Genomic DNA, 25130 nt, shown 5'->3' on the forward strand with positions numbered 1-25130 from the left:
GTATACACAGTAGGATACCCATCTATTTTCACCTAATATGCTTTTTTAAATCACTATTGTGAAGTCGACCTGACATCAAATTTATCATTATGGCTACCTTGTACCTGTACAAATGTGGACATCACATGGCAAAAACAACAGGCAGCAATTATGATGCGTGACGTGCAAGCCTAATTTACCAATACTCTATCCACCTACCCCTATGCCTGCCGGTGTTCTATTCATTTTTACCAATATCACCTATTATCTTGGAGATACTCTGTTCTGTACTCAGTTTGATCCAGTTTGCTCTCCCATCCATCATTTGCTTCTGTCATTCAACATGCCTACCGATGCACCCTCAACAGAAAACCCAGACCTTATTGAACGATTGCGGCTTCTTGAATACGTGAAGGAAAAAGGAGAAGGGTATGCAGTTATTCCTGGTACTTGGGCACTTCTCTAGGAAGCACCCATCCCCATCTGGTCTTCTTCCTACCTCACATTCGAATTCCTATTACTCGACAATATCATCATTTTTCCCACTGTGAGTCATTTGGCTTCGTTCTTTTCTTTATCCATGGAGGTATTGCGTCAGAGAAAGAAAACCGAAGAGAAGTCCTCCTAGAAGCCCTGTCAGACTTAAAACTACCTACTCATGCTGCCTAACTAATGAGGAGCTCTTCACTCTAGAAATCGAACTTCATAACTCTGGACTAATCGAGCCTAAAAATGTCGGGTTACAAATATTTTTCGAGCCTTTCCAAGGTGATATCCTCTAGCAGGTTCTACACAAAAGCCAGCTCTTCCATTTCACCGACTCCAAACAGCCCCCTACGATCTTTTTGTCGATAACTTGTCAAATTAACGTACTTTAACCGAAGAACGTTCGCCAATGTCGAAAGAAAGTTGAAACTCGTTGATCTGAACGGAAACTCTAAGGGGGTATGGGGGACTGATACACGTTTCGATGATGGCCCATTATACACATGCTGAGGGCATCGGGATCGATATTTTGGGTGAAGGACAAATGTGAGGATCGCATGTTGCGACGTCACCCAAGGCGTAGATCTCTTGATTTCGATAATTATTCTCGCGTTGGGTGCTTAAGTCTCCGAGGATGCTATCTGGTCACATTTGTCTATCGGATACACAGTATTTCTATCTACACTGACGTGATCGAACTATTACACAAATCCAATCGTCTTCAGAAGCAAAGTAGTATATACAAGATTATCAAAAAGCTCGTCTTAGCTTCGCCAGTGCAGCTACTAGACTCCAGCACCACGGTGAGCTGCGAACTCGTCGCTGGAGGCCTTCGTCACCAGAGCTGGTGACGGGGCACCCACTTATTCAGCGGGATTTCAACCCAGTTTCTTCAACGGTAACAAACTCCTTTTCTGAACGGGGATTTCAAGCCTATTTCTGCAACAGGGGAAGTCAAACCCATTCCTTCAGCCGGAGCAGCTGGGAAGAAACCCTTAAACACGGGGCATTTCTTCAACGCCGGTGAAGAGAAAAGGTTTTGCACGAAAATTTTTTCAACGCTGGAATCACTAATTTCTATCCAAAGAGCCTATATTAACACAAACCACCCGAACTTTCTGGGTGCTGCAGCTGCAATGTCTTCGATCATCCAAAACAAGCAAGAACAGGACAGAAAGGCGGCATTGGCCGACGATAGGAAAAAGCGAGCGCCAAGCCGGCGCTTGCAACACCATCTTCCTGCGCAAGGAAGCCAATGGCGAGACAAGCTACGTTGGCACAAACACCGACTGCATCGGTATCCGCGAAGCCCTGGTGCAGAACCGCCCCGAGGGCACCGAGGACCCTTACCGGAGAATCACTTTTCGCAGCTCGTGCTCAGCCCCAAAGGTGGGTTTGTCCGGCTGGAACATCTGGACAACGCCGTGGATTCAAGCACTCTCATGCCAGGCAAGGAGCCTCTGGTGTTTCGTGATCCAACTCGGTCAAATCTGTGCGCATTCGACGGATTAAGCTCGCCGATAACGCGACCAGCTCTTTCTTGACACCTTCAAGGCTGTCCAGGCAACCATAGGAGTCTTCTATACTGATCTGCGTTGGCAGGGCATTTTTCAACGCCATGGGGAGGGGACGCTTACACAGCGTCAGCAGCGGGCACTTTTTCAGCGCCGAATCAAACTCCCCAGCCAGCCTTTCACCGGCAGACCCTTACTCCTCCACCTTTGTCTGATCAGCCGAGGGCGCTGGCTGCGTCTGCTGCAGTTGCTACGTTACCTGCCTCTCAAGCTGTCCTCGCTCAGGACGACGGTCTCTGAAGTTGCCAGGCTGGCTTGGTCGACGGCCCTGTTGCGAATATTAGCTCAGAAAATGTGTCAGATCGAGTTTGAAGTTGCTATTTTACCTCGTCCTCCTTGTTGGTCTTCTTTCCCTGAACCTTCCTTGGGCCCCGACGACCGTGCCCCCGCGTTTATTGCCTCCACCCCGGTTGGGATCACTCCCTCCCGAGCCAGAGGCCGCAGGGGTGCCACGGCTAGTAACTAGGCCAGACCCATTGGAAGCAGTGGTAGTCGACATTGCTTGCTAGAGACAGGAGCTATGATAGGCGAGAAGATGAATATCGAAGGGGGAAGGATAGATGACAGAAGAGATGAAGGTGGAAGAAAAGTTGATGGGAAAGAGGAAGAGGAAGAGAAGAAAAAAAATTTCCCAGCCGCAGTGTAGTGTTGAGAGGATTTATTTATTCACTGCCATATTCTTCTTAGAGGGGAAATGTTAGTCACACAACAAAATCTGCTGGACATTTGCAACAAACATTCACTCAGTAGATTCTTTCAAGGGTTTTTGAGCAGATTTGAGAGGTTTCCGCATATCCCGTCCATCTGAAGCCGAAGAGTGGATGGATGGCTTTCGAGATTAATTGTTTAGTTCTACAAATATGACCCACGTCCTCCGCAGGCTGCGTAAATTGCAATGCATGCAATAGAGGAACCTAAGTTCCTTTACAGTAGAAAGCCCAGAGCCATAGGCTGAGCTTGATATTTTCGATAAAATCCGTATATTACCTATTTATGAGATGCACAATCAGAATTGATCGGTATCCCCGCATTGTATTCAGTCGAAGTTGTGTTTATATTGCGTCAAGTATTCCTGGGATGATTACATCTTCACCCCTCCTTATAAGCAGTACAACAACCAGATGATTGAATACCTGTTGTCCAACGATCGATCTGAATCGCTGTTATCCATTTATACCATGTATAGGTTCTGTATAACACGGTATGGTGTCGGCAACTCCCTGCAAAGGTGTGATTTCCCCTCTTCCTGTCATATATACCAGCACAATACTCTTGTTTCTCTCCGAATAACTATCAGTATATCAAGTCTACCAGCACGGCAACTCTCGTCGCGAATCCTTCCGCTTCTCTCCCAGAGGACCAGAGGACGAAGGTCGATATTCCTTCTCCAACCTCACCCCTTACACGCACCCTCCAGAAACAAACGAATCCCTCCCCTGGTCCGAACTCGTGACTCTCGATCTGTCCGATTTTAATAATTCTGGTGGCCGAGAGCGCCTCGCTGCCCAGCTCTCCCACGCCGTTCATCATGTCGGATTTTTCTACGTGAAGAACTTTGGTCTCTCGCAGGAGCAGATCGATCGTCAATTCACGCTTGCCAGGGGATTCTTCAACCTACCCCTCGAGGAGAAGCAGAAATTCAGCGTTGACTATGAAAAGGCAGATTACAATGGCTATCAGTGGACGGGATATCGTGCCAACGAAGGCAACTTCGAGAAGAAAGTCGGGGATAATATTGAGATGTACAATATTCCGAAGTTCATCCCGGCACTGGAAGGGAGATATTCTCATCCACCGTTGATCGAGACTCATTTGGATGAGATTGAGGTCTTTTCGAAACACTTGCATAATCACATCGTGGTCCCATTGATGGTCCTTTTTGCCATCATTCTCGAGTTACTGGATAAGAACCTCCTCGCGGATGAGCATGCCTACGATAACCTGTCTCCCGACCATCTTCGATATATGAAATATTCCAAACGTACGGCGGAGCAACACGCTGGTGAGCCGATGCAGGTCAAGGGTCATACAGACCTCGGCAGCGTGACGCTTTTACTCTGCCAGTCTGTCGCAGGATCACAATTTCTCAACGACGAAACACAATCATGGAGCTACGTTCGCGCTCAACCGGGCACTATCACCGTCAACCTAGCGGACACATTATCTTTTCTAACTGGTGGCTTTTTGAAATCTTCCATCCACCGTGTTACTGCACCCCCAAAGGATCAACTGGCCTACGAACGAACGGGCGTGTTATATTTCACCAGACCTTCAAACGACACCATTCTCAAGTCCCGGGTCGATTCCTCGCCCGTGTTGCAGAGGGAGAAGGAACTAGGAAAGTTGAAAGAGGGATTCTCGAAGCCTGTTACTACGGCCGATTTTGTCAAGCCCAAGCAGTTGAATCCGAATTTGTATGAAGGGAAACGGGCTAAAGATGGAGGCCTTGGGATTACTCCTGGGTTCAAGGATCAGACTTATAAGTAAATGACACATAAAATACATTTATTCTATACAAAACAATCTTGTAAATAAGATGATATGTACTATGATTCCAGTGACTGCACCCAGTCACCGCCGGGGGTTGTGTCCGTGGAGTGCCGTGGGTCTACAATTTTTGTTTCTGTCCCTTAAAATGCCAGAAGTAGGTCATATGATGACAAAGGCAAGAGCCAACTAGCTTGGGGGTATCATGTGATGTAAAGCCATCACATGATGCTTTAAATGTGTGGCAACAACTAGGTCACGTTATGTTCCGTCATACAAAGTCAGTCCCTGAAATGAAATTTTCCTACAGATAATATTGGAAGAAAGCTGATTTTTCTGTTGGCTTTAATGTTCATATTTATAACCAAAGGTCCATCCCACTCCTGCAGGACTCTGGACATCACTGGCAGCTGGAAACCAAGCTCACTCCTGCTTTAAGCTGTTCCTTCCCTCTCAGGAACCCTAAGGTAGTCAACAAGCCTGTTGGTCAAAAGAAAAGAAAATTCGAAAATGTGTCGACGATTCTGTAAGCTCCTCATTTCCAACAGCCATGAATTCCTCGCTGATGCCCCCTCCTCCCCTACCCCAGGGATCGCCTAAAAGAAGGAAGATGACATCCTCAGCCTCAGAAGGCAATTCCTCCGACACCTTTGCCGAGCCTACAAGAACTGAAATCAAGTCTCTAGGAAAGCGACAGTGTTTTGCCTGTGAATCTCGTGTCACACCAGACGCTGCTCATGTGATTCAAGTGCATGATTCCGCTGTGAGTAATGACAAGTTTAATGTTCCTGGCCAGAACTTCATTAATGATCAGGATAGACTGAGCTTCTCATACAAAAAAAACTAATCGAGTTCGACCTACGAAGGAGCGAGAATGGGGTTTCTCTGTGCCCAAGCTGTCATAGGATGTTCGATCGTGATATTGATCCTGGCTTCATTTTTTTCCCCACGGACATTGATTTTTTCATCCGGAGAGAACTACAGTATCGTGAAAAAGTACTTTCCGCCGGGTGCCTCATTCCAGACCGTGTTCCATCAGCAGAAGAGTATGCGAGATCTCAAATTCAAGCGGGCACAGTCCCTCCTGGATCTCAATGCGGGTTATATCAGCGTATTTTCTTAGAAGAATACATGACCCCCGTAATACCCCTTCCTGTGAATCAAGTATTCAGTCAACCTGTTCCCTGGCATGGGGCTCCATTCGGCACATTTCGACGCGCTTTTCAAGCTCTTGGCAGTCCACGTGTTGCTGCGATTTCGCCTACTGTTCGAAACCAGTTGAGTCGCCTGAGGGACCTATACTATAGTGATACTCTGGTAGTCGAAGATGTCTTGGTAAATGCCGAGGCCGATCGCTTTTGGCATGAGCCACGTCCGAACCAAGGACCGGAACCGGAGACAGAGGGGCCAATTCTTCGCAATATAAGCAGAGAGACCAGCCAGAAAGATGATCAGAGTTTGGAAAATCACTATAGAATGGCCGGCTTCTTTGATGATGAGGCAAAAATCACTCATAAGTGCTATGAATGGGTTTTGGGACCCGAATCCACTTCAGAGGACGCGATGCGACGATATGGCCCTGCAATTCAATTATCAGCGTCCGCACCAACGGTCTCATGAAATTTCTCCCAATACTACCTTCCAGATCAGTTTCATAGTCTTCAGCCTTATCCTGCGCCGAAACACTTACTTGCTCTATTTTTTCATTATCAGGGGCTTCTAGGGTTCACCCGACCTAATCTCAGTGGGCCGTGGGCACCGCGAGGATCACACGACCAAAGTACTTTTCTCGTCGTTCCCACAAAATTTCGAACTGGATACTACGTATAAAGCCCGTTAAACCATGGGCCAGTATCTCATATTACTCTGGCAAAGTATTTCCGTATCAACGCCTATGCTGGTTGAGGTCTGGCTACTGGCTTGTATTTAGTTTCTTAATTATAGTTAGCACCCAAAGTTCTGCGGATGAAACAATCAAACAGATATTTGCAAACAGTGGAAGAAGTTTCCGAGTGTGTCGAGTTTGACATTTTCCGAAAAGATGAAAAGAACCCCAAGTGAAATCAGACTCCACTGTTTCTGTTGATATAAAAAAGTAGAAACAAGGAAGAAGAACGAAGGCCCAGTATTAAGGATCCTCCCCAGAGGGAAGTACAGTAATACAAAAGGGTAAAATTAGCGGATTAGGATGTGACAGAAAGAAAGCTCACAACGACCAAAGAACTTGTTCTATCCTAACTAGTGATACCGGCTGAGAAACCTCCCATCAGTACTCCATGCATCCCTTCCTTCAACAGTGAATACCGGCAAGGAATTTCGAAATCACTTTCAAAGTCCTTACCCCATCTCTCTCTCTCTTCCTCTTCCTCCCTCTCTCTGCTAACTTCCCTTCTCCCCTCCCCCGCTCTCTTATCCTTCTCTCTTTCTCTCTATCTTTTCTCTCTATCTTTTCTCTTCAAAAAAAAAAAATACTTGATATCCTTCATTTCTTTTTTCTCCCTCTTTTCTCCCCCACCTCTCACCCACCCACTTCTCATTTACCTAGATATCTCTTACCTCTCTTTCATCTTCTCTCACTTACCAACCTTACCAACAACCTAGTCATTGTTCATTTCAATTCGGTTGATCACTCTAGCTGGGATCGCATTGACCGTGACTGAATATTAGACGCTTTTTGTTATCTGCTAACTTTTGGCCATTTCTGATTCACTTTTTTCACAGCGCGGCGGCGTCATCTGAGACGGCCTTTGAGATGGCAGGCAAGCGGAAAGAACCAGCAGACCACGTAAGAATTAATACTGAGCAAAAGACGCGTCTTTCTCCTTTAACGAGTGGAAGCTGACGCCAAATTATCGAGACAGAATTCAAGGTCCCCTGATGAAACCCACGTGGTAAGACAAAAGATTCCGAATGAGCAGGGGAGCTGTGATCGCAAAGCAGACCAACTAACGTGATCAATACGGACACAGGGCGATAGTAAACAGTCGAAGGCAAAGAGAAATAAGGTGAGAGAAGCCACTGGCACAGAGGAAAGTACTTTTCGTGGCTGTTTGCAGAAGGCTAACGTCGGCGTGACAATCCCAGATTCCAAATGCTACTGCAGGCCCTAGCAGCAAGGAGATAGATAGTGACCCCGTAAGATTTTACAACCCACCCCCAAAATACAAAGGGATCCCCAGTCCAAAGATCTAGGGGCTAACGCGAGCATTCCTAATAGGAGGAATCAACCGTCAAACATGGGGGGGAGAAGGCTGTTCCACGATGTGGTAAAAAAAAGGTGAACCATGGTGAAATATTTCAAGGATTCGTCGTGCTGACTGCCAAATTCTTCGCTTTCAATAGACTTCAAAACCAATCAAGTCGAGGAAAGGAGTCGCCTCCTCAAAAGAGCATAAGGAGGAAAAGCCAGGGCGTGCCGAAGACCCATCTACGTTTTTGAGCATAGAAAGCAACGAGCAAAAGATCGGAGCATATCTCGGGTATGACGATGCATCGGAATTACGAAAGCTGGCAGTCAGTTGGCCAGTCCTGAAAGCCTATGGAAAGTATGAAGCCATATCGAAGGGGCTGAGCCGGAGATTGGCTTTCCGGTTGATTCAAGGGAACGAGGAGATGTTTACCAAAGTCAATGCAGATGAGAAATGGCCACTTGCGCAAAGCACGGAGCCAAAGAAAGACTCTGCGAGGCATTTGGCTGCACTTTTGTTAACTTTGGAAGACGACTTGAAAATATATCGCTCGGATCCCAAGGTTAACGGAAACAAAACCAAGAAATACCGAGATAGCTTTAAAGCTAGCTACCCTGATCTCCCACTTCCAGCAAAGAGCCCAAAGGCTATACCGCCGAATTTAGGCCCTCTTCTTGAGCTAGGTGAATCGAGACTAGAATCGATCAACAGATGCTGGTCAATTTTAAAGTACATGAAGTACACCAAACAGTTGGGATCATGGGAGGCAAGATTCGCAAATGGTGTCCATCAGGGTGTGTCTATTGATGCATCTCACATCCCCGGCTGGATGCAGCCCCAGGCCACGGAAACTCCAGCCATAGAGCCCCCGCCAGACGTTGCTGCAGCGGACAGGCTACAGCCTATTGAGTTGAAGATTTGTTGGAAACGAAGTAGTGCCTTTCCAGGCAGTGAAGAGCTTTCGGAAGTGTTGGAGAAGGCAGAGGATAAAGGCATCTTTATACCCAGTGGAAGCGTGATATTTCAAAATGATCCCCGATTATTTTATTCAATCTTCTCTTTCAAGGACGAGGTCAGAAGAATGTACAACTGTCAAGAGATTGGTATGGATGTTCGGAATTTACGACTGAGCTACCATTCGAAATCCACCGGTGAGAAAATGGAAGCAAATATGCTCATTGACCCGTGGAACCAAACCAAAGATGCGTTCATCAATCCTGACCACTGCGATTTCAGCATAAATGTGGTCTTCGAATCGCTCGATGACCCGGACAGCACCATCTACGAGAGCTCAGACCCACCACCAGCGGTGCGGTCATTCTTGAACACGAAGAACACCGATGTAACGCTTAACATTGAAGCAATTTCGGCGCGAGCTTCACACGCCATTCCTACTTCTCCAGAGCAAACAGGCGCTGCCAGCTTGAAGGAGTACCTTGATGGTAACGGTGCCAAATTACCCAACGAAATTGGCGCTCCTCCCGAACCCAAAGCCTTTGATAAGAGGGAGGAATCGCTTCGTTACTACAGTGGATATGATGTGCAGTCTGAAGAGGGGAAGCGCGGGTTCCAGAGAATGATCCTTGCAGAATGCAGCAGAAATGCTCAAGCGGCACGATTGAAACTGGACAAGCTACCTAAGGATCTCGATCAGGAGCAGCAAATCGCTATTACGGCTGCACAGGCGACTATGCGTAAGGAGGCCATCGATGGAGAGGGATGTTTAGACAATGTAAGATGAAGACCTGATCAAAAGTACTTTCCCCCAACACTGACATGCTATTCTCCTCATGACACTTCTGTGGACGGCTATCGACTCGCGCTTTTACAACTACCTACCGGAAAGTTATACACCGAAGATGACCTATCCAGCGAATGGATTATGAAAATTGGCTTGCTTCTTCTGTATAACAGAATTAACGGGACAAAAGAGCTTCACCTCGGCAGATCCATCCACATTTCTTATCTGCATTTTCCACCACACGTCACCGAAAAGGTCCAAGCGGACATGACGTCGGTTGGCGCCAAAAAAGCAGCGGCAAAGTTAATTTAGCCTTGTGGTCCAAACTTCCGCGCAGCTGAGCGTTATTGGAGATTTTTCATTTTCCGCTTGTCTTTTCTGGATGAAACCTGACATTGCCTTTCTGATCTACTTTTTGCGTGGTTGCATTTTCGGTGCGCCCACTAGCTGATCGCGTTGGCTATGTGTCTTTCGGGCGAGAAGGTATTATGATTATTACGCAGGCCCAGCCTTTGGAGAATTAGTAGTACATCTGGCAATGCACAATTTCCAATTTGAATAATAATTCCCTTGCTAGTCACACTAGAAAATGGATGCTAATTTACCACATGTGGTACTCATCTCCATTTATAAGAGCCAGGATTTTAGAAAAGTACTTCCCCCCGCCCCCGCGGCACTTCACTCACGAGAGTAACAAAAAGAAGAAAAAATGCATAATAAACATCATTATTTACGAAAACTCCCATAAAAAAAAAAGAAAAAAGAAAAAAAACTCATAAATTAAAATCTGTACATACAGCACTGTTGATCAGTAATGCAAATGAGGCGATTAGGGCTCAGGGCTAGGGCAAGTAGCTGATCGGAGACATCCCATCCCGCAAATATTACCACCTCATATCCAATATCCTCGACCTTGGCACTTCTGGCGACCTCTGAGGCTATTTATAGTCATCAATTCGATAGCCTCTTACTATGGCTCGTAGTCTATGTCGCTGTCTCATTTCTAAGAAAATTCTTCTTTTGCACGGCCACACAGATTGTCTTTTAGGAAGTCAGTCAATCCTTGTTCAGACCAACCTAAACATCAATCTAACATCTAAAATTTATGAGTTTTTTATTTATTTAGGCCTAATCCTCCGCAATGAAATGCCGTACATTGATACTCGCACTACAATCTGATATCCCTTGGGCGATCCTCATCTAAACGAAGACGGATCTGTCTGCTCCTCCGATCGGGTCATAAAATTGTTGAAGCTGGTGAGTAATTTATCCTTGGTTGGTCTACGTGCAAAACGAGAGATATTAGCGACATCACTGATAAGGTAATAGATACAATGGAAGTCATCTGGCGTCAGAATCAGCGCCGCGTCGAGTACGCAGTGGGTATACCAACTCTTCAGGCATTGTGTACGATATGAACTACCTCGTGGGTTACTTTGACAATCTTTTAGGCTTGAGTTGAAAGTTGGAGTGTTTCTAACTTGTCCCAGTCAGGATAATTTTGTGACGAATTAGATATCGAGATGGCTCATGCACAATCACGGGGCGAAAAGGTGATATCGGAGAAACAATAAGACATGCAGATACTGGGGAGTGTATGGAAGTGGAATTCTTGTCTCGCCTGGGATCTCCGAGGCAGCTTTTCTCGGTCCTGAGTAGGTTTGTACCAGTCAGTCTTTTTCTGGGTCTATTTCTCCTGTTCTGCAACGCAATTGCTGACATATATGTATCAGTGTATCAAACTGGCCCCCGATAAAGTGTGCTGGACTTTGGAAGCAATACTGCGTTGGCCGTGAGGAAATAGAAAATAAGGATAATTCTATATAATCAGCTAACATTCTGCTCCTTGGTAGAACACTGAATATATCTTTCTCTACTCTCTACGAATGGCCCCCATACAACCCCGCATTCCTTGCGCTATAAATAGATGGGGAGATGTTTCCCAGCCTTGTCTCACTCCACACCGTCTATCAATCCATCTTCAACATCATTCAATGATCCAACCGATCAAGATGAGTGATGAATCTAGTACACCTCAAAACGACTCCATGATTTCAATCGGCTCCCACAGCCTCTTCGTCTCGGTAACTGGTCTCCCTCATACCAACGGCGATCCCCCGATCGTCTTCATACCTGGCAACGGCGACGTCGCAACGTCCTTTGCAGCCGTCGAACGCGCCATCAAATGCTTCGCAACAGTCGTTCTCTACGATCGCACCGGTCTAGGACGCAGCGAAGACGCGCCCACTCCAACAAACCCAACCGCCGTTTCGTCCGCGATCGAACTACACACCCTCCTATCCAACGCCGGGCTAACATCCCCGGTAATCCTCGCCGCCCATTCATACGGCGGCATCATCGCCCGCGAATTTCTCCACCTTTACCCGGACCACGTAGCTGGGATGGTTCTCATCGACGCCGCATCCGAACGAAACAGACATCTCTTCGAAACCCCCAACCTCGATCTCCTCGCCGTCTTCGGTGGTTTGGACTACGCCCGAGTAACCGGTCTTCGGGATCGGTCGAAACTCACCCGGGACGAATGGAGGACGCGCGCGATCGGGATGGCGCGGGGCCTTAAAACAGGCCAAGCGGAGGCCACGGGCGGGATTCCGATTTGCAAGACTCTCGAGGAGAAGAAACAGTATCTCACTCGACCATTAGGGAGTAAACCGCTCAGTGTGGTGGGGTGTAATTCCACCGGTGATTATCGGAAGCTGTTTGACAAAGCGGTCGAGGCTGGAAATGGAACAGAGGAGCAGAGAGAGGCGTACAGGCAGTTATTGGAAGTTTGGGTTGAGCATGAGCGGGAATGGCAGGAGGAACAAGTGCAGCTTTCGTCGAATGCGAGGTTTGTTCATTTGCCTGATTGTGGACATCACGTTCAAATCTTAAGGCCGGATGTGGTGGCGGAGGAGATTCGGTGGGTGAGAGAGCAGGTTCTAAAGAGGGCGGGGAAGCTTTGATTGAATATCCGAAATAAAATGCCAATGTTTACATACACTGTGATAAACAGACAGTTACTCTTATTTCCATTTTGCTATTCTTTCCTATTGCAATGTGGAAGTTATGTGACAAGAAATTCGTTATTTGACTTGGCAATTATGCAAACGCGGGATGATTATGCCATCTCTTCACTGTTTAACAAAATCTTCTCCTCCGATAACAATGAAGACATTTTACTCGACAATTCTGATAAACTCCAAGAGTAATGTTCTTGGTGTGCGGGGTAAGTGTCACATTATTCTAGAGTATCTTTTTCTGGCCCTGAACTACCTTGTCCAGAGATATGCCGTTTCAAACACCTTTACATTCTACTATGATTGGTAAAATAAGAGACAATACTGCCAGTCCATCACATTATACTCAATGTCACCGGCACACTTTTACTGGCGAGGCACATAAATCCTTGATGGATAGAGGTCTATTCGCACGAGAACATGCACGGGCAGCGACCAAGAGATTCGACAGAGCACGTCATTTATGTTGAAGAATAAATACTTATCAGGCACAATGTTTGGTAGATGAGACACCTGAATGCATCATATTCAACTTTCATTCCATCGCCAAAATGTCAGACAAGTTGGACAGCAAAGTCACTACAACCCAAACAGACACGGATCGACCAGCACTCGCTGGTTTGTTCACCAGCCGCAGAAGAAGAGATCCGACTGAGATAGCAACACAAATCTCTGTATTCGATGACCCTGACAAGGCTGCATTTTTCCAACCTCATCCTCAGTATGAGAACCTGCACCGCTTCGATCCCAGTGAGCGATGGACGTGGGGTGAAGAGCTGGTTTGTTTACCTATCTCTCTCTCTTCCTATAATGTTTCTGATATATTGCAGCCATTGATCCGCAAGATTGACTGGAAAGTCACTTGTTGGGCCGCATTGGCCTTCTTTGCCCTCGACCTGGATAGAAGCAATATCAGCCAGGCCAACACGGACAATTTCCTGGAGGATATGGGGATGAACACGAATGGTATGGAAAGGTTGGCCTGAATGTTTAACAAAGACTGACTGAAAGACAGACTTCAATCTCGGACAGACGCTATTCAAGGTCGCCTTTCTGGTTGCAGAACTGCCGTCGCAGCTTGTTAGTAAAAAGATTGGACCGGATCGTTGGGTGAGTTGTTCCATCATCACAATATGAATTGACTGATTATTCCAGATTCCCATCCAGATGATTCTCTGGAGTATTGTGTCTGCCGCGCAGCTCGCACTGAATGGACGAGCATCGTTTCTTTGCATCCGAGTGCTTCTTGGATTCTTGCAGGGGGGATTTATCCCAGACATCATCTTGTACTTGGTAAATATACATACCGAGTTATTAAGAACAGCCACTAACTAGACCTAGTCTTATTGGTACAAGAATAACGAGCTTCCTTTCCGCCTGGCAATCTTCTGGATGGCTAATCGTCTCACCGACGTGGTATCCCCGTTGATTGCATATGGCGTCTTACATCTCCGTGGCCATCAAGGCAGAGAGGGATGGAGATGGCTGTGAGTCTCACATACAAGCATCTAGCGTATAAATTCTGACGAAATCCAGATTCCTCATCGAAGGCCTCATCACCCTCGCAATCGGACTTTGGTCCGTCTTCCAAATGGCCCCATCACCCACGCAAACAAAAGCACCATGGCGCCCAAAAGGCTGGTTCTCCGAACGAGAAGAAAAGATCATGGTGAACCGCATCCTGCGCGATGACCCGTCGAAAGGCGACATGCATAACCGGCAAGCCATCACGCCGCGGCTGTTGTGGAAGTCGCTGTGCGATTTCGACCTCTGGCCTGTCTACGCTATCGGCTTGACGTTTGGCATTCCTGCCGGTCCTCCGGATCAGTATCTTACGCTGATTCTGCGGAATCTGGGGTTTGATACGTTTAATTCGAATTTGTTGAGTATTCCGGCGCAGATTGGGACGACTGTTAATGTATGTCTATCACCATGATACATCTGGAACTGGGATACTACTAATCATAATGTGCAGATGCTCATTCTGACATATATATCAGTGAGAATCAACCAGCGTGCTCTGATCGGCCTTTTTGTGCAGTTTTGGTTTCTGCCTTGTCTCGTTGCTCTGGCGGTTCTTCCCTCTACCACGTCACGCTGGGGCTCTTATGCTCTGGTGACGGTTCTGCTTGCCTATCCAACCCGTAAGTTAATATCTACCAAAGGTATTCCGATGCTGACATGTATAGCCCATCCCATGCAGGTTGGATGGTGCAATTCCAACTCGAATACCGTCAGAACGAGGACGGTTTCTGCAGCAGTGTACAAGTTCTTTAGTATATAAATACGATAATTTCAGCTAATCCTGTCTAGCATGATGGTCCAAGTCCAATCGATCATCTCATCCAACATTTACCGCGCGGACGATAAACCGCTTTGTAAGTTCTATCCTCAAAGCACTTATATATTTCTATATTAATTAAATCCAGATCGGCGGGGAAATCGAGTTCTTGTGGCCATTACCTGCTGGAATATTCTGCTCTACGTACTGGCCAAGGTGTACTATACCTGGCGGAACAAGCGGCGGGATCGGATCTGGGACGGCATGACAGCAGAGGTGAGACTGATTCTGATGAGATGAATTCTGTTGAGTGCTAATTGGGTGTAGGAGAAACATGAGTATCTGAATACGACTACTGATGAGGGGAGTAAGAGGTTGGATTTCAGATTTGCCAGTTAGAGGACTCCTGGGATGTGCTATTTTAAATATACAATGAACATGACATTCAGCCTTGCATACGAGCAGCCTAATTGGGATATACGAGCATCATCTATCTGCATGCATGGCATCGTCATATAGTATTGCCAAGAATAAATACGAAGACTGATGTCGATCAGCAGCCGAGTACGAGCCTTGCCTATTTCGGCTCAACCATGATGAGTATAAATATGACCTGAGGAACTTGCCATTGATATCCCAGAAAAAGATATCTAGTGAATTGAAAACAAGAAGAAAATGACTTCCCTTTCACTTCTACTCGTCTTTTACATTCTGTCACTCCTTTCCCTCGCCCATTCTCTAAAATCCACTCCCATCGACCTCGGCTACGCAACCCACGCACCCACATATCTCAACTCAACCGCGTCAGGAACTCGTGTATCCCTCTACAACAACATCAGGTTCGCGCAGCCCCCGACCGGCGACCTCCGATTTCGCAAGCCACGCACTCCCCCACCACACCAGGCCGGCATCCAAGACGGACGCGATCGACTGTACACCTCTGACTGCGTGAGCTCGGCGCCCGATGAAGTTCCCATCCCCGGCATCAACGGCTCAACCTGGGGACAGGAGGATTGTCTTTTCTTGAATGTCTGGGTTCCAGAAGGAGTGCGCCCGGGAATCGACCGGGTGCCGGTGGTCCATTGGTTGCATGGTTCGGGATATGCATTTGGCAGTAAAGACATCATGGTGGATGGGATGTCTTTGATGGATCGTGTGAGAAAACCAGAGGATCGGTTCATCTATGTGGCGAGTAATTATAGGTAAAGGGCACTTATCTTGTTCTCCCTTGCTTGGGCTGACCATGGCAGGCTGGGGCTTTATGGGTGGTCCTCGGCCGCAGACGAAGATATGGACGCCAATGTCGGGCTGCATGATGGTATTGCTGCGGTGGAGTGGACGAAGAAGTACATATCGCGCTTTGGTGGTGATCCGGATAATATCACGGTCATGGGAGAGAGCGCAGGGGCCACGATGGTTGCCTTGATGTTGGTCGCAGAAGGACTTGACCTTCCTTTCCAAAAGGTAACACAGGATACTCTGTGACATTCACGTCAAACTCACCTTCCCATCCTAGGCATTTATCTCGTCGCCCGCCATGATGCCCAGACGAAACGTCACGAGCCGTCGCAGAAATGTTTTCAATCAAGTCCTCAAAGCAGCCAACTGCATATCCCTTGGCTGTCTACGCAATGCGTCCGCTACAACCCTGGTCAAGGCTAATAAATATCTCCTCATTGAGGTCCCAGGTGAGTCAGGAGGAGCGACATTCGGACCAGGTATTGGGCTGGGGCCGTTCCCTGACGGGAAATATATCCCCGATGCGATGACAATCCTATTCAACAAAGGACAGTTTAATAAACAAGTCCAATCTGTGGTCTCTGGCAACACCGCTGCCGAAGGATTCGGGACAACCCCAGATGTGAGCACCATGCACGAGTTTGCCACACTCATAAGGCGCATGCTACCTGGGGCAACCAATGCCACCGTCCAGCGGATCCGGGAATTGTACCCATACCCGGACTCTCAGATACAGGCCGTGGCAGCAGATTGGACGACTGATGTTGCGTTTGGCTGCAACGCTCAGGCAATCGCAAAGGCATATGCGAACAAGACGCGACGATATGTTTTTTCAGTTCCGCCTGCAATGCACGCGCTGGATTTGAATTGTAGGCATTTTCCCTCATACATTGGTACATGGCTAATCTATCTCAGATCTATTCTACACGGATGAAGATAAAACACCCGTCTCGAACGTGACGTTGGCAAGGGAGTTCCAGTCCAGAACGCTTGCTTTCGTCCGTGGACACGGCAATACTCCTAATACTGCGACTGGGGACTGGCCGGTTTATGAGAACAGGTCAAGCATGGTAAATATCACAGAGGGTGGCTTTGTGAAGGCCGTTGATCCTTGGGCTATGAGGAAAAATTGTGACTTGATATTTGAAATAGTTATGGACCCAGCGAATGGGGCTTGATTGATTGTTACTATGCCTATATAGGGTGCGGCAATTATGTTTTCTTTCTTTTTTTGATTTATAGACGGCTGTCGATATATAACGTTCTGTTTTATTCAAGTCTCTACAGCACAAAAATAACAACATTTACTCTTGAGAATCGTTTAGCTACAGAAAACACCAAAATAATATATCAAAAAAAGAAAAAAAAAAATACAACAACAGGATGTATTATAGTGGTCACCCAGCTTCGCTCAATCTATCATGGGCGCTTCGCCGATCTAGTAAGTATGATCCCTCAATATTCTTGACTATTTTGCCTAGATCTTGGACTCTATTATGTATTTCTAGTTTTATCTCCACCTAGCGTTTGATTAGCGTTTATCCATTGCGGTATTACTCTTGGCTATGGTTGATATGCTTGGAAATTTTTCTGTAATTAAAATATATAGCTTCATTTCTTACTCATGTAGAAAAGCGGTATTCGGACAGTCACGCCCCCCTGCAGGTGGCTCGTCCGCCAGACACGCTACGTAAGACGCGCAACGCGAGGTCATCAGACAGCAAACTACAGCCACTTTCTCTCATCAGAGCCAAGGGGCTTGGGCATAACATCCCAACCAACATTGACTCCTTCAATGGAAGCAGAGTGGCGAACATAGGTCATCTCACCAAATCCAGTTTCCCGTGTCTCCAGGTACTCTGGCGGGACGTCCTTGGTGCAGGTGAAATCGCGGGTGTTGAAGCCCGACTTTCCTTCGAATTGACCCAGAGATCGCAGATACTTCATGACACCTGCCAGAGACACGTCAACCTGCCAAGAACCACCCTCTGTGGCCTGCTTGCACAGTGCGGCCTCGATGCCAGCGGCGAGGAAGTAGCCTCCGGCGTGATCTAAGGCCTGGCAAGGAGTGGGACGGGCCGCTTCGCCAGCACCGTAGTGTTCGGCCTCAGACACGTTCATGCCAGAGCAGGTTTGGATAAGAGAGTCAAAGCCGCGCTTGTCTGACCACGGACCGTCAGGGCCATAGGCAGACATGTTGGCACAAATGATGTTGCGGTGTTGGAATCGCTTAGCCAGAGCATCAGGCGAGAAACCGCGGTAAGCAACACCCCCAGGGCGGAAGCCCTGAACGAAAACGTGGGCGTCCTCAAGGAGTCGCGACAACTCATTCTGATCCGATTGCATGTCCAGATTTAGCTGAATTGTACGCTTGCCACGGCCAAAGTCACGATCCATGGTAGGAAGATCAGGAAGGTTAGGGCTAGTAATCCAGAGAACATCAGCACCGTGGGCAGAGAGAGTTCTTCCAGAAAGAGGCGCGGCAATCACGCGAGAAAGTTCAAGGACACGCAGGCCCCGAAGGGCCTTGTCGGATTGCGATTGCATAGATGAAGGCAGACCAACCGGGCCATCAGACAGCTTTCGAAGAGTGATAGGGAGGTCAGTAATCTTCTGGGCCTGAGGGAGAACGTCCCACTGGGAATAGGATCGCAGTGCGGAAATGACAAGGCGGTTGTCAAAAGCAGCAGCCTCAAGGTCGACCGAGCACCAGTTCTTGATTTTCTCTGCGAGCTCAGCACGGCTGGCATTCGGCTCGCAGCCAACCAAGGCCAGAGCGCCGTCACGGTGGTGAGGGAAAGAGTCGTGCACGCGCACATATCCATCAGAGGTCTTGTGCAAGCCACCAACGGGTCCCCATGGCGAAGGGGCGGGTTTACCTGCCAGGGTATATAATCTCTCAGACTTAAACTCAACCGAGGCGTGCTCCAGGCTAACCGTCACCTTAGGCACAGAAGAAGATGAAGTGCGAAGAGCATAGAGTTGCGCGGCTAGTAAAGCTGACAGACCAATAGAAGCCTGTGCAATGTGGGCGATCTTGAAAGAAGAAGGCAAACCCAGGCCATTGCCAGTGAGCTGGAGCTTCTCGGGGGATCCAACAGGGAGACCTAGCGCCTTCCAGAGATAGTCAACGCTGTCGTTGGCCGAAAACTGAGTGCGATCCCGAGCAACCAGGCTTGACTCAGCCTCGGCCTTTTGGGCCAAAGCGGCCGGGACCTTAATGGTCAAAAGGGGGCCATGTTGCTGAGTGCCAAGTGTGTCGCGCTCTCCAACCGTTCCCTGTTCCCAAGGTCGACGGATAGTGCACTTCCATGCCAATGCAGGTTCAAAGAACATATTGACGATGATGTCCTCAGACTTGAGGTGGTACAATGACATAATGAGGTCATCGGTCAGGACGTTGGCTCCCTTGACACGCTGGTAGGCTTCCTGGGTGTCAAACATGATATCAAAGGTCATCTCAAAGGGACCCGAGTTCTTGGATCTGATGATCTTGGCGATATCCATCATTTGGCACTCTCCTTGGGGCACTGGCTTGAAGCGCAAGGGTTCGAGGGGTTCCGAGAGTAATACTTGTCTGTCAGAGTCGGAAAGTCCAAGCGTCGCTGCATTCTCAGAGGGTGGAGGGGTATTTGTGACCGTGTTGATGGTGACAGGGAATAGGTTGGTCTCTTCATCAGCTTCAAGATTGACAAGATGGTAGACGTTAAAGCGGAAAACAGGGCCAGCAGCAGTCTCATGAGGAGAGAGGGGAGACGCAAAGTTGCCAGTTGTTGCGACCTGGTTCTTATAAGGAATGTGCAGAATAGAAGCGCGGGCATTATTGGCAATGGTATATGAGAGCTCCTGGGAGGGTGCAATAACCTCACCAAGAATACCAAGGTCATGCCCAGCGACTGGAGTAGGCTCGATCGGGCCCATAGTCCCGTTACGGCCATAGAAGTGGAAAAGCATCTGGCACTGTGGGGAATTATCCAATTCGGGGAATAGGTTCTTAGTATAGGCACGCACATCCGCAAGGAAAGAGTCAATCTGACTGATGAGAATAGGGTCGCGAATACCACCAATAAAGATCGTGCGGTATCCAAGCTTCTCAACGCCCTCTAACTTCACTTGATATACCGGCGTATGCTTAAATTCAGCACCGCTGACACGCACAGTCTTCTCTGTTAACTGCTCATAAGAGGCTTTATCAAGAATGAGGACTCCACCGGGGCCAGGCAAGCGATCAGGCCGTGTCTTTTCATACAACGTGTGGGCGGCAACTGAGAGGGGAGTACACCTCTCCTTGGGCGATAATGGAGTCAAGTCGAAAGAATCCTCTCGCATCGTGGCAATCATTGAGCGTCCCTTTGGCAGTGCGCAGATACCACCACACTCCATAATCTTTCCCATATGCCAGGCGACGCCGGGGCGTACACCGTGATACATAGAGAAGGCAGCGAAAGGCGCAGGATCATAGCAGCGACCTCCAAGAATAATATCAGGCTTCATCTCCAAAGCTTTAAGGAAGCTTTACCTCGGATGTTAGCATTTTTTTCAAAGAAAAAGAGATCCGGAGTAACGTACGGCTCTGCGCCCATCTGTGCAACGACGTCGATAGCGCGATCTGCGCTTTCGACAGTCAACTCTTCGACAGGACCGCAGGGGCCAACCTTTTGACCGACAATACGCTTCTTTAAGAGATCCCTTTGGAATCCGGCATTAATAGTCGCAACCTTGAAGGAAAAGCCTTCCTTCGTGGCGATCTCTTGGACGATTTCGAACATCTCTTGGACATGCTTGTTGCTGCCATCACCACCAACCGAACCGATCAGGACCTGGATCTTCTTGTAGAAACAGGCCTTAAGGATAGGAGTTAGATCACGAAGATAAGAGTCACGGCCGCAGGTCATTTTATTCAAGCCAAGCTTGTAAGGCCCGCCATCGGTCGACCCGCTGTCAACAATGATCGCCTTGGGGGTGAACTTCTCTATTCCATACCAGAAATGGTCGGCCCGGTAGCCATAGCCGAGCATGGCATTCGGAGTTAGAATATTGAATTCGGAAGACATGGCGGAGGTGGACAAGCGTTGACCAGAGTTGACTCCCAATAATCTCAGAATCACACCAGGATTAACCGTGCGTCGTGCGTTGGTCTAATAGTTTGGGCATTCGGTATGACGCCGATGCGGGGAAACCCGAAAGCCGACAGAAGCACCGGCAACATGCCGAATAGAACCTGGTCATATGAAACAGGAAAAGCAGTCAGCATCGAGTTGGAGATAATATTTGATATGCTTCTCCCGTATTATCCCGCTCCTCATCGCCTCCCATTCTCCTGCAAATATGAGTCTCTCAAACTTGCTGGGTTCTTTCGGGTGGATTTCTACGAAATTTGGCCAGTCCGAACAGCCTCGAATCTCTGAAGACAGTGGTACGACTTCAGCGTCAGCTATCTCTCGTCCACAATTTGATCATCTTCCACTGAAGAAGGGCGATCCGAAGGCCTCCGCTTGGGGACTCTGGGGCGACCAGGATGAGCGGGGGACACTGAATCTGATCACCCACGATGTTGTGCGCGCGGCTTCAATGGAGTCTATCTATGGGAAAGTTATTAACTTGAAGTATCTTTTTTGCCTTTTCCAGATGTTCATATTTACTGCTTTTCTTTATGCTGACCAGTATTCCGAAGTCTACCCCTAGATGTTCCATTAAAGCCAATGAACCCCCGCAGGAAGCCATGTGCCCATACATTGATTGCTAAGGGACATGCAAATGACGACGAGGTAGTTCTTTTCAGATACCATCGTGATCATTCCAGACCAAAATAGTGACCATTTCTAGCTCGATTTTAACACGCAAAGTTCGAGCCATTGGGATGGGCTCCGCCATTTCCCATACTCCGAAACCAAGCAATTCTATAACGGTGTTCTTCAAGAAGAAATCGCATCTACTCATAAGATTGGAATTCAAAGTAAGATACGGCATCCAGGGGGACTTTTTGAGTATCTACAGGTAACAATTTTTTTTTTTTATTTTTTTCTAGATATCGCAGAGAATCCAATCGTGACCCGAGGAGTCCTTCTCGATTGGTATGAATATGTCCAGCGAAAGGGCCTGCAACATCATCCATTTACAAACCAAGCCATTCATCTCCATGAGTTGCTCGAGATTGCAAAGGAGCAAAAGGTCACTTTCCGCCGCGGAGACGTTCTTCTCATCCGTACAGGTTGGACTGCGGCCTATTCCAAGTTAACCAATGCTGAAAAGGACCATCTCGGTGGACGCGATGACCGTGCCTCTTGTGGTGTCGAGGCCTCAGAGGCAGCGATAAGATGGCATTGGGAGCAACAATTCTCCGCGGTAGCCAGTGACACGGTGGCATACGAACAATGGCCGTCACCGAAGCCGTGGGGTGTCTGTATGCACGAGGTAAGTGATGAAAGCTCCTTGGAAGATGTGAAAAATGGGCGCTCACCAAGGCGGACAGGTCTTTCTCAGTGGCTGGGGAATGCCCATCGGTGAGTGCTGGGACCTGGAAGAGTTGAGTAAGACTTGCAAAGACCTACGTCGTTGGACGTTCATGCTCACCAGCCAACCGCTCAACCTCTATGGGGGTGTTGCCAGCCCACCTAATGCAACTGCAATTTTTTGATTTTTTCCTTTATAACTCCAAAAAGGAAGGCAATGTCTCTTGCCAAATGCAATGAAACAAAACTAGATACTCCATTCGAGCTTAGCCCTTTAAGTACAGCGGTATGATTGTTAAAATAGAGGAACGCATGTCGAACTTGAAAACTTGACAAGTACAAACCACACCAAAACTATGAGTGATGTCGACATGTCTGTTGAGTTTCGTATCCTGTGCTTAAGTTGTCTGGCAGCTTTGCAACAAGACATGCGACGATAAATATCTTGGCGGTAGCGACCACGCTCAATGCTGCATGATCAGAGGCTCAGAGGTATTCGGTATGTGCTCGGTGTGGCTCCGGCAACAAACCGACAATTGGCGGCATAGATTCGCCCCTTTGCGCTTGCTCAACGTTGCAGCCGCTCTTGGCGAGATCCCCAGGCTATCCCTCGCTACGGGTCGTGTATCCCCAGACAGATCAGGCATGGAAATGCGGGGATGACACCCTGGATAACCTAATGGCCTATGCCAGCTCTGTGGCTATATAAACGCCTCTCGACAACTGTCAGAAATGTCTTGAGCCTTGTCTGCAGAGTCGAGCCGTCTTTTGGGACTGAGCCTCCATCCCCCCTTCTTTCATTCCTCTCCTATCTGCGGATCACCGATCACAAGGACCTCTTTGACACATCAAACATGGACCCGGAGAAGCAAAACATGGAGGAGTCTATGGAAGTCACCACTTGCCATGAGAACGTTCTCGCAGATGAGGCTCTCTCCCAGTATACGGAAGAAGAAAAGACGAAGGCATTCCGAAAACTGGACTGGAATTTGATCCCTCTGTATGATTCGCCTTTCTCTACCGGATCCTCCTATTCTCCTGCTGACACCGAAATAGACTCGGTTTCCTTTACATGCTGTCTTACATCGATCGAGGCAATGTTGGAAACGCTTACACGGCCGGTATGGGAAACGAATGGGGCATCACTTCCAACCAATATTCCTGGATCATTACCGCGTATTATCTGGCTTATATTGCTTTCCACTGGTTTATTCTCCTTTGGAAATTGGTTTCTTTACCGGTACGTATTTCTTCTGTTTCGCTACCTGCTCTTCAAACTAATGTGGCTAACAGATGTGGGTTGCTATTGTTGCCTTTGGATGGGGCGCCGCGAGTATTCTCCAGGCAGCGACTACAAATTTCGCAGGAATCATCGCTCTTCGGTGCTTGATCGGGGCCTTTGAAGCTGGTTTCGCCCCTGGAGTTGCTTTATTCCTCTCCTTCTTCTACCACCGATCGGAAATGGGCTTCCGATACGGCCTCTTCATCTCATTTTCTCCCATCGCCAACTGCTTTGCATCTGCATTGGCTTATGGTATTGTTCATGCCAATACCTCACTATCCCAGTGGAAACTGTTGTTTATTATCGGTAAGCCAAAAGCTCGATCGCTCTCTGCAGAGGATGATGCTCATACTTTTTTCTAATCTAGAAGGAATTCCTACCCTCCTCGTCGCACCACTTGCCCTTATCTTCCTTCCCAAGGGCCCGGGCGAATGTCGATTCCTCACAAAGAGAGAGAATGATATCATTCGTCTCCGTGCCCTCTCCGCCCGTGGGCATGAGGAAAAGGGTAAGTTGAATATGAAGCAGGTTTTTTCTGCTTTCTACGACTACAAAAATTACTTCCAGGCCATCATTATCTTCTGTCTGAATGTGAGATCAAGCAACTCTACCATTGACCTGTTAATGCTATTTCGTTCAAGCTGATTCATATTCCTTAGGCGGCCTTCGCTGCGCTGCCAGCTTTCCTTTCAACTATCATTGAGGATATTGGATACTCCTCAGTTCAAGCACAGGGTCTGTCTGCACCACCATACCTTGCCTCCTATTTCGTTTGCTTGGCTTGCTCGTTCCTCTCCGATAGGGTGAAGAACCGCTCTTATTTCCTGAGCGCTCTCAGTACGGTAGGAGCTGTGGGATATCTGGTTCAAGCCCTTGTCAAAACAAGCGCCGTGCGATATTTTGCCACCTACCTTATCTGCGGTGGTGTCTTCCCCGCTGTCGCTCTCACTTTCACCTGGGTGACTGATAATCAAGGCTCGGCCTCAAAGCGAGGTGCAGGATTGGTCATCTTTGGGATGGTGGGACAAGCTGGTTCGATTGCTGGCTCTCGCTTCTTTCCCAAGGAAGACGGGCCGTTCTATGTCAGGGGAATGGCCATCAGTGCCGGCCTTTTGTTCTTTGTTGCCATTCTCACCCAGGGACTGCGATTCCTGCTTGACAGGGAGAATAAGCGCCGGGATCGTATCCATGGCACAGTGAAGACGACTGATATGTCGAACGATGTGGCAAATGCTGGAGATGAACACCCCAGCTACCGCTTCATGTTGTGATCAACATTAAACCCAGAACTGGGGGAATTATTTGTGGTCGGTTACTGATATTTGAGGAACGCTTGATGTATTCATTGAAGTTAGTGATAATCTTACTTTTTAAGATAACCTATATATACTATCAGGATGA

At 47.9% G+C, this 25130-nt stretch overlaps 10 protein-coding genes across 10 annotated transcripts; 9 read left to right on the forward strand and 1 right to left on the reverse strand.

The window, feature by feature from the left end:
* The first annotated feature begins 1459 nt into the window (after positions 1–1459).
* ASPWEDRAFT_339836 (uncharacterized protein) lies at positions 1460–2075 on the forward strand. Its single transcript, XM_040833903.1, has one exon. It carries the CDS (start codon positions 1602–1604, stop codon positions 2007–2009), a length of 408 nt encoding a protein of 135 aa, XP_040692349.1. The 5' UTR covers positions 1460–1601; the 3' UTR covers positions 2010–2075.
* Positions 2076–3242: 1167 nt separating this feature from the next.
* On the forward strand, positions 3243–4526 carry ASPWEDRAFT_57340 (uncharacterized protein; the record flags this gene model as incomplete). Its single annotated transcript, XM_040838332.1, has 2 exons — positions 3243–3267; positions 3457–4526. The coding sequence occupies 2 exons, from the start codon at positions 3243–3245 to the stop codon at positions 4524–4526; spliced, it is 1095 nt and encodes a 364-aa protein (XP_040692350.1).
* Positions 4527–5076: 550 nt separating this feature from the next.
* ASPWEDRAFT_24586 (uncharacterized protein) lies at positions 5077–6146 on the forward strand (the record flags this gene model as incomplete). Its single annotated transcript, XM_040832636.1, has 2 exons — positions 5077–5289; positions 5346–6146. 2 exons carry the CDS (start codon positions 5077–5079, stop codon positions 6144–6146), a joined length of 1014 nt encoding a protein of 337 aa, XP_040692351.1.
* Positions 6147–7762: 1616 nt separating this feature from the next.
* Positions 7763–9455, forward strand: ASPWEDRAFT_24587 (uncharacterized protein; the record flags this gene model as incomplete). Its single annotated transcript, XM_040832637.1, has 2 exons — positions 7763–7792; positions 7869–9455. 2 exons carry the CDS (start codon positions 7763–7765, stop codon positions 9453–9455), a joined length of 1617 nt encoding a protein of 538 aa, XP_040692352.1.
* A 1805-nt stretch (positions 9456–11260) lies between these two features.
* Positions 11261–12644, forward strand: ASPWEDRAFT_36364 (alpha/beta fold hydrolase). The gene has a single exon (XM_040834436.1). It carries the CDS (start codon positions 11468–11470, stop codon positions 12419–12421), a length of 954 nt encoding a protein of 317 aa, XP_040692353.1. The 5' UTR covers positions 11261–11467; the 3' UTR covers positions 12422–12644.
* A 382-nt stretch (positions 12645–13026) lies between these two features.
* ASPWEDRAFT_105577 (uncharacterized protein) lies at positions 13027–15155 on the forward strand (the record flags this gene model as incomplete). The annotated part of the gene is made up of 11 exons (XM_040827737.1): positions 13027–13254; positions 13306–13441; positions 13491–13585; positions 13631–13768; positions 13817–13962; positions 14012–14393; positions 14451–14619; positions 14665–14743; positions 14789–14853; positions 14905–15032; positions 15084–15155. The coding sequence occupies 11 exons, from the start codon at positions 13027–13029 to the stop codon at positions 15153–15155; spliced, it is 1638 nt and encodes a 545-aa protein (XP_040692354.1).
* A 276-nt stretch (positions 15156–15431) lies between these two features.
* ASPWEDRAFT_24590 (uncharacterized protein) lies at positions 15432–17173 on the forward strand (the record flags this gene model as incomplete). Its single annotated transcript, XM_040832638.1, has 5 exons — positions 15432–15958; positions 16007–16220; positions 16273–16444; positions 16475–16864; positions 16911–17173. The coding sequence occupies 5 exons, from the start codon at positions 15432–15434 to the stop codon at positions 17171–17173; spliced, it is 1566 nt and encodes a 521-aa protein (XP_040692355.1).
* Positions 17174–17720: 547 nt separating this feature from the next.
* On the reverse strand, positions 17721–21049 carry ASPWEDRAFT_48869 (uncharacterized protein; the record flags this gene model as incomplete). The annotated part of the gene is made up of 2 exons (XM_040837176.1): positions 17721–20508; positions 20565–21049. The coding sequence occupies 2 exons, from the start codon at positions 21047–21049 to the stop codon at positions 17721–17723; spliced, it is 3273 nt and encodes a 1090-aa protein (XP_040692356.1).
* ASPWEDRAFT_340034 (uncharacterized protein) lies at positions 20907–22883 on the forward strand. The gene is made up of 5 exons (XM_040833908.1): positions 20907–21601; positions 21670–21763; positions 21822–21951; positions 22024–22409; positions 22468–22883. Exons 1-5 carry the CDS (start codon positions 21324–21326, stop codon positions 22630–22632), a joined length of 1053 nt encoding a protein of 350 aa, XP_040692357.1. The 5' UTR covers positions 20907–21323; the 3' UTR covers positions 22633–22883.
* A 439-nt stretch (positions 22884–23322) lies between these two features.
* Positions 23323–25000, forward strand: ASPWEDRAFT_48871 (uncharacterized protein; the record flags this gene model as incomplete). The annotated part of the gene is made up of 5 exons (XM_040837177.1): positions 23323–23447; positions 23504–23687; positions 23741–24035; positions 24097–24320; positions 24389–25000. 5 exons carry the CDS (start codon positions 23323–23325, stop codon positions 24998–25000), a joined length of 1440 nt encoding a protein of 479 aa, XP_040692358.1.
* Between the last annotated feature and the right edge of the window lie 130 nt (positions 25001–25130).

Source organism: Aspergillus wentii, assembly GCF_001890725.1.
Source record: "Aspergillus wentii DTO 134E9 unplaced genomic scaffold ASPWEscaffold_2, whole genome shotgun sequence".
In the NCBI taxonomy this organism is placed as follows: Eukaryota; Fungi; Ascomycota; class Eurotiomycetes; order Eurotiales; family Aspergillaceae; genus Aspergillus; species Aspergillus wentii.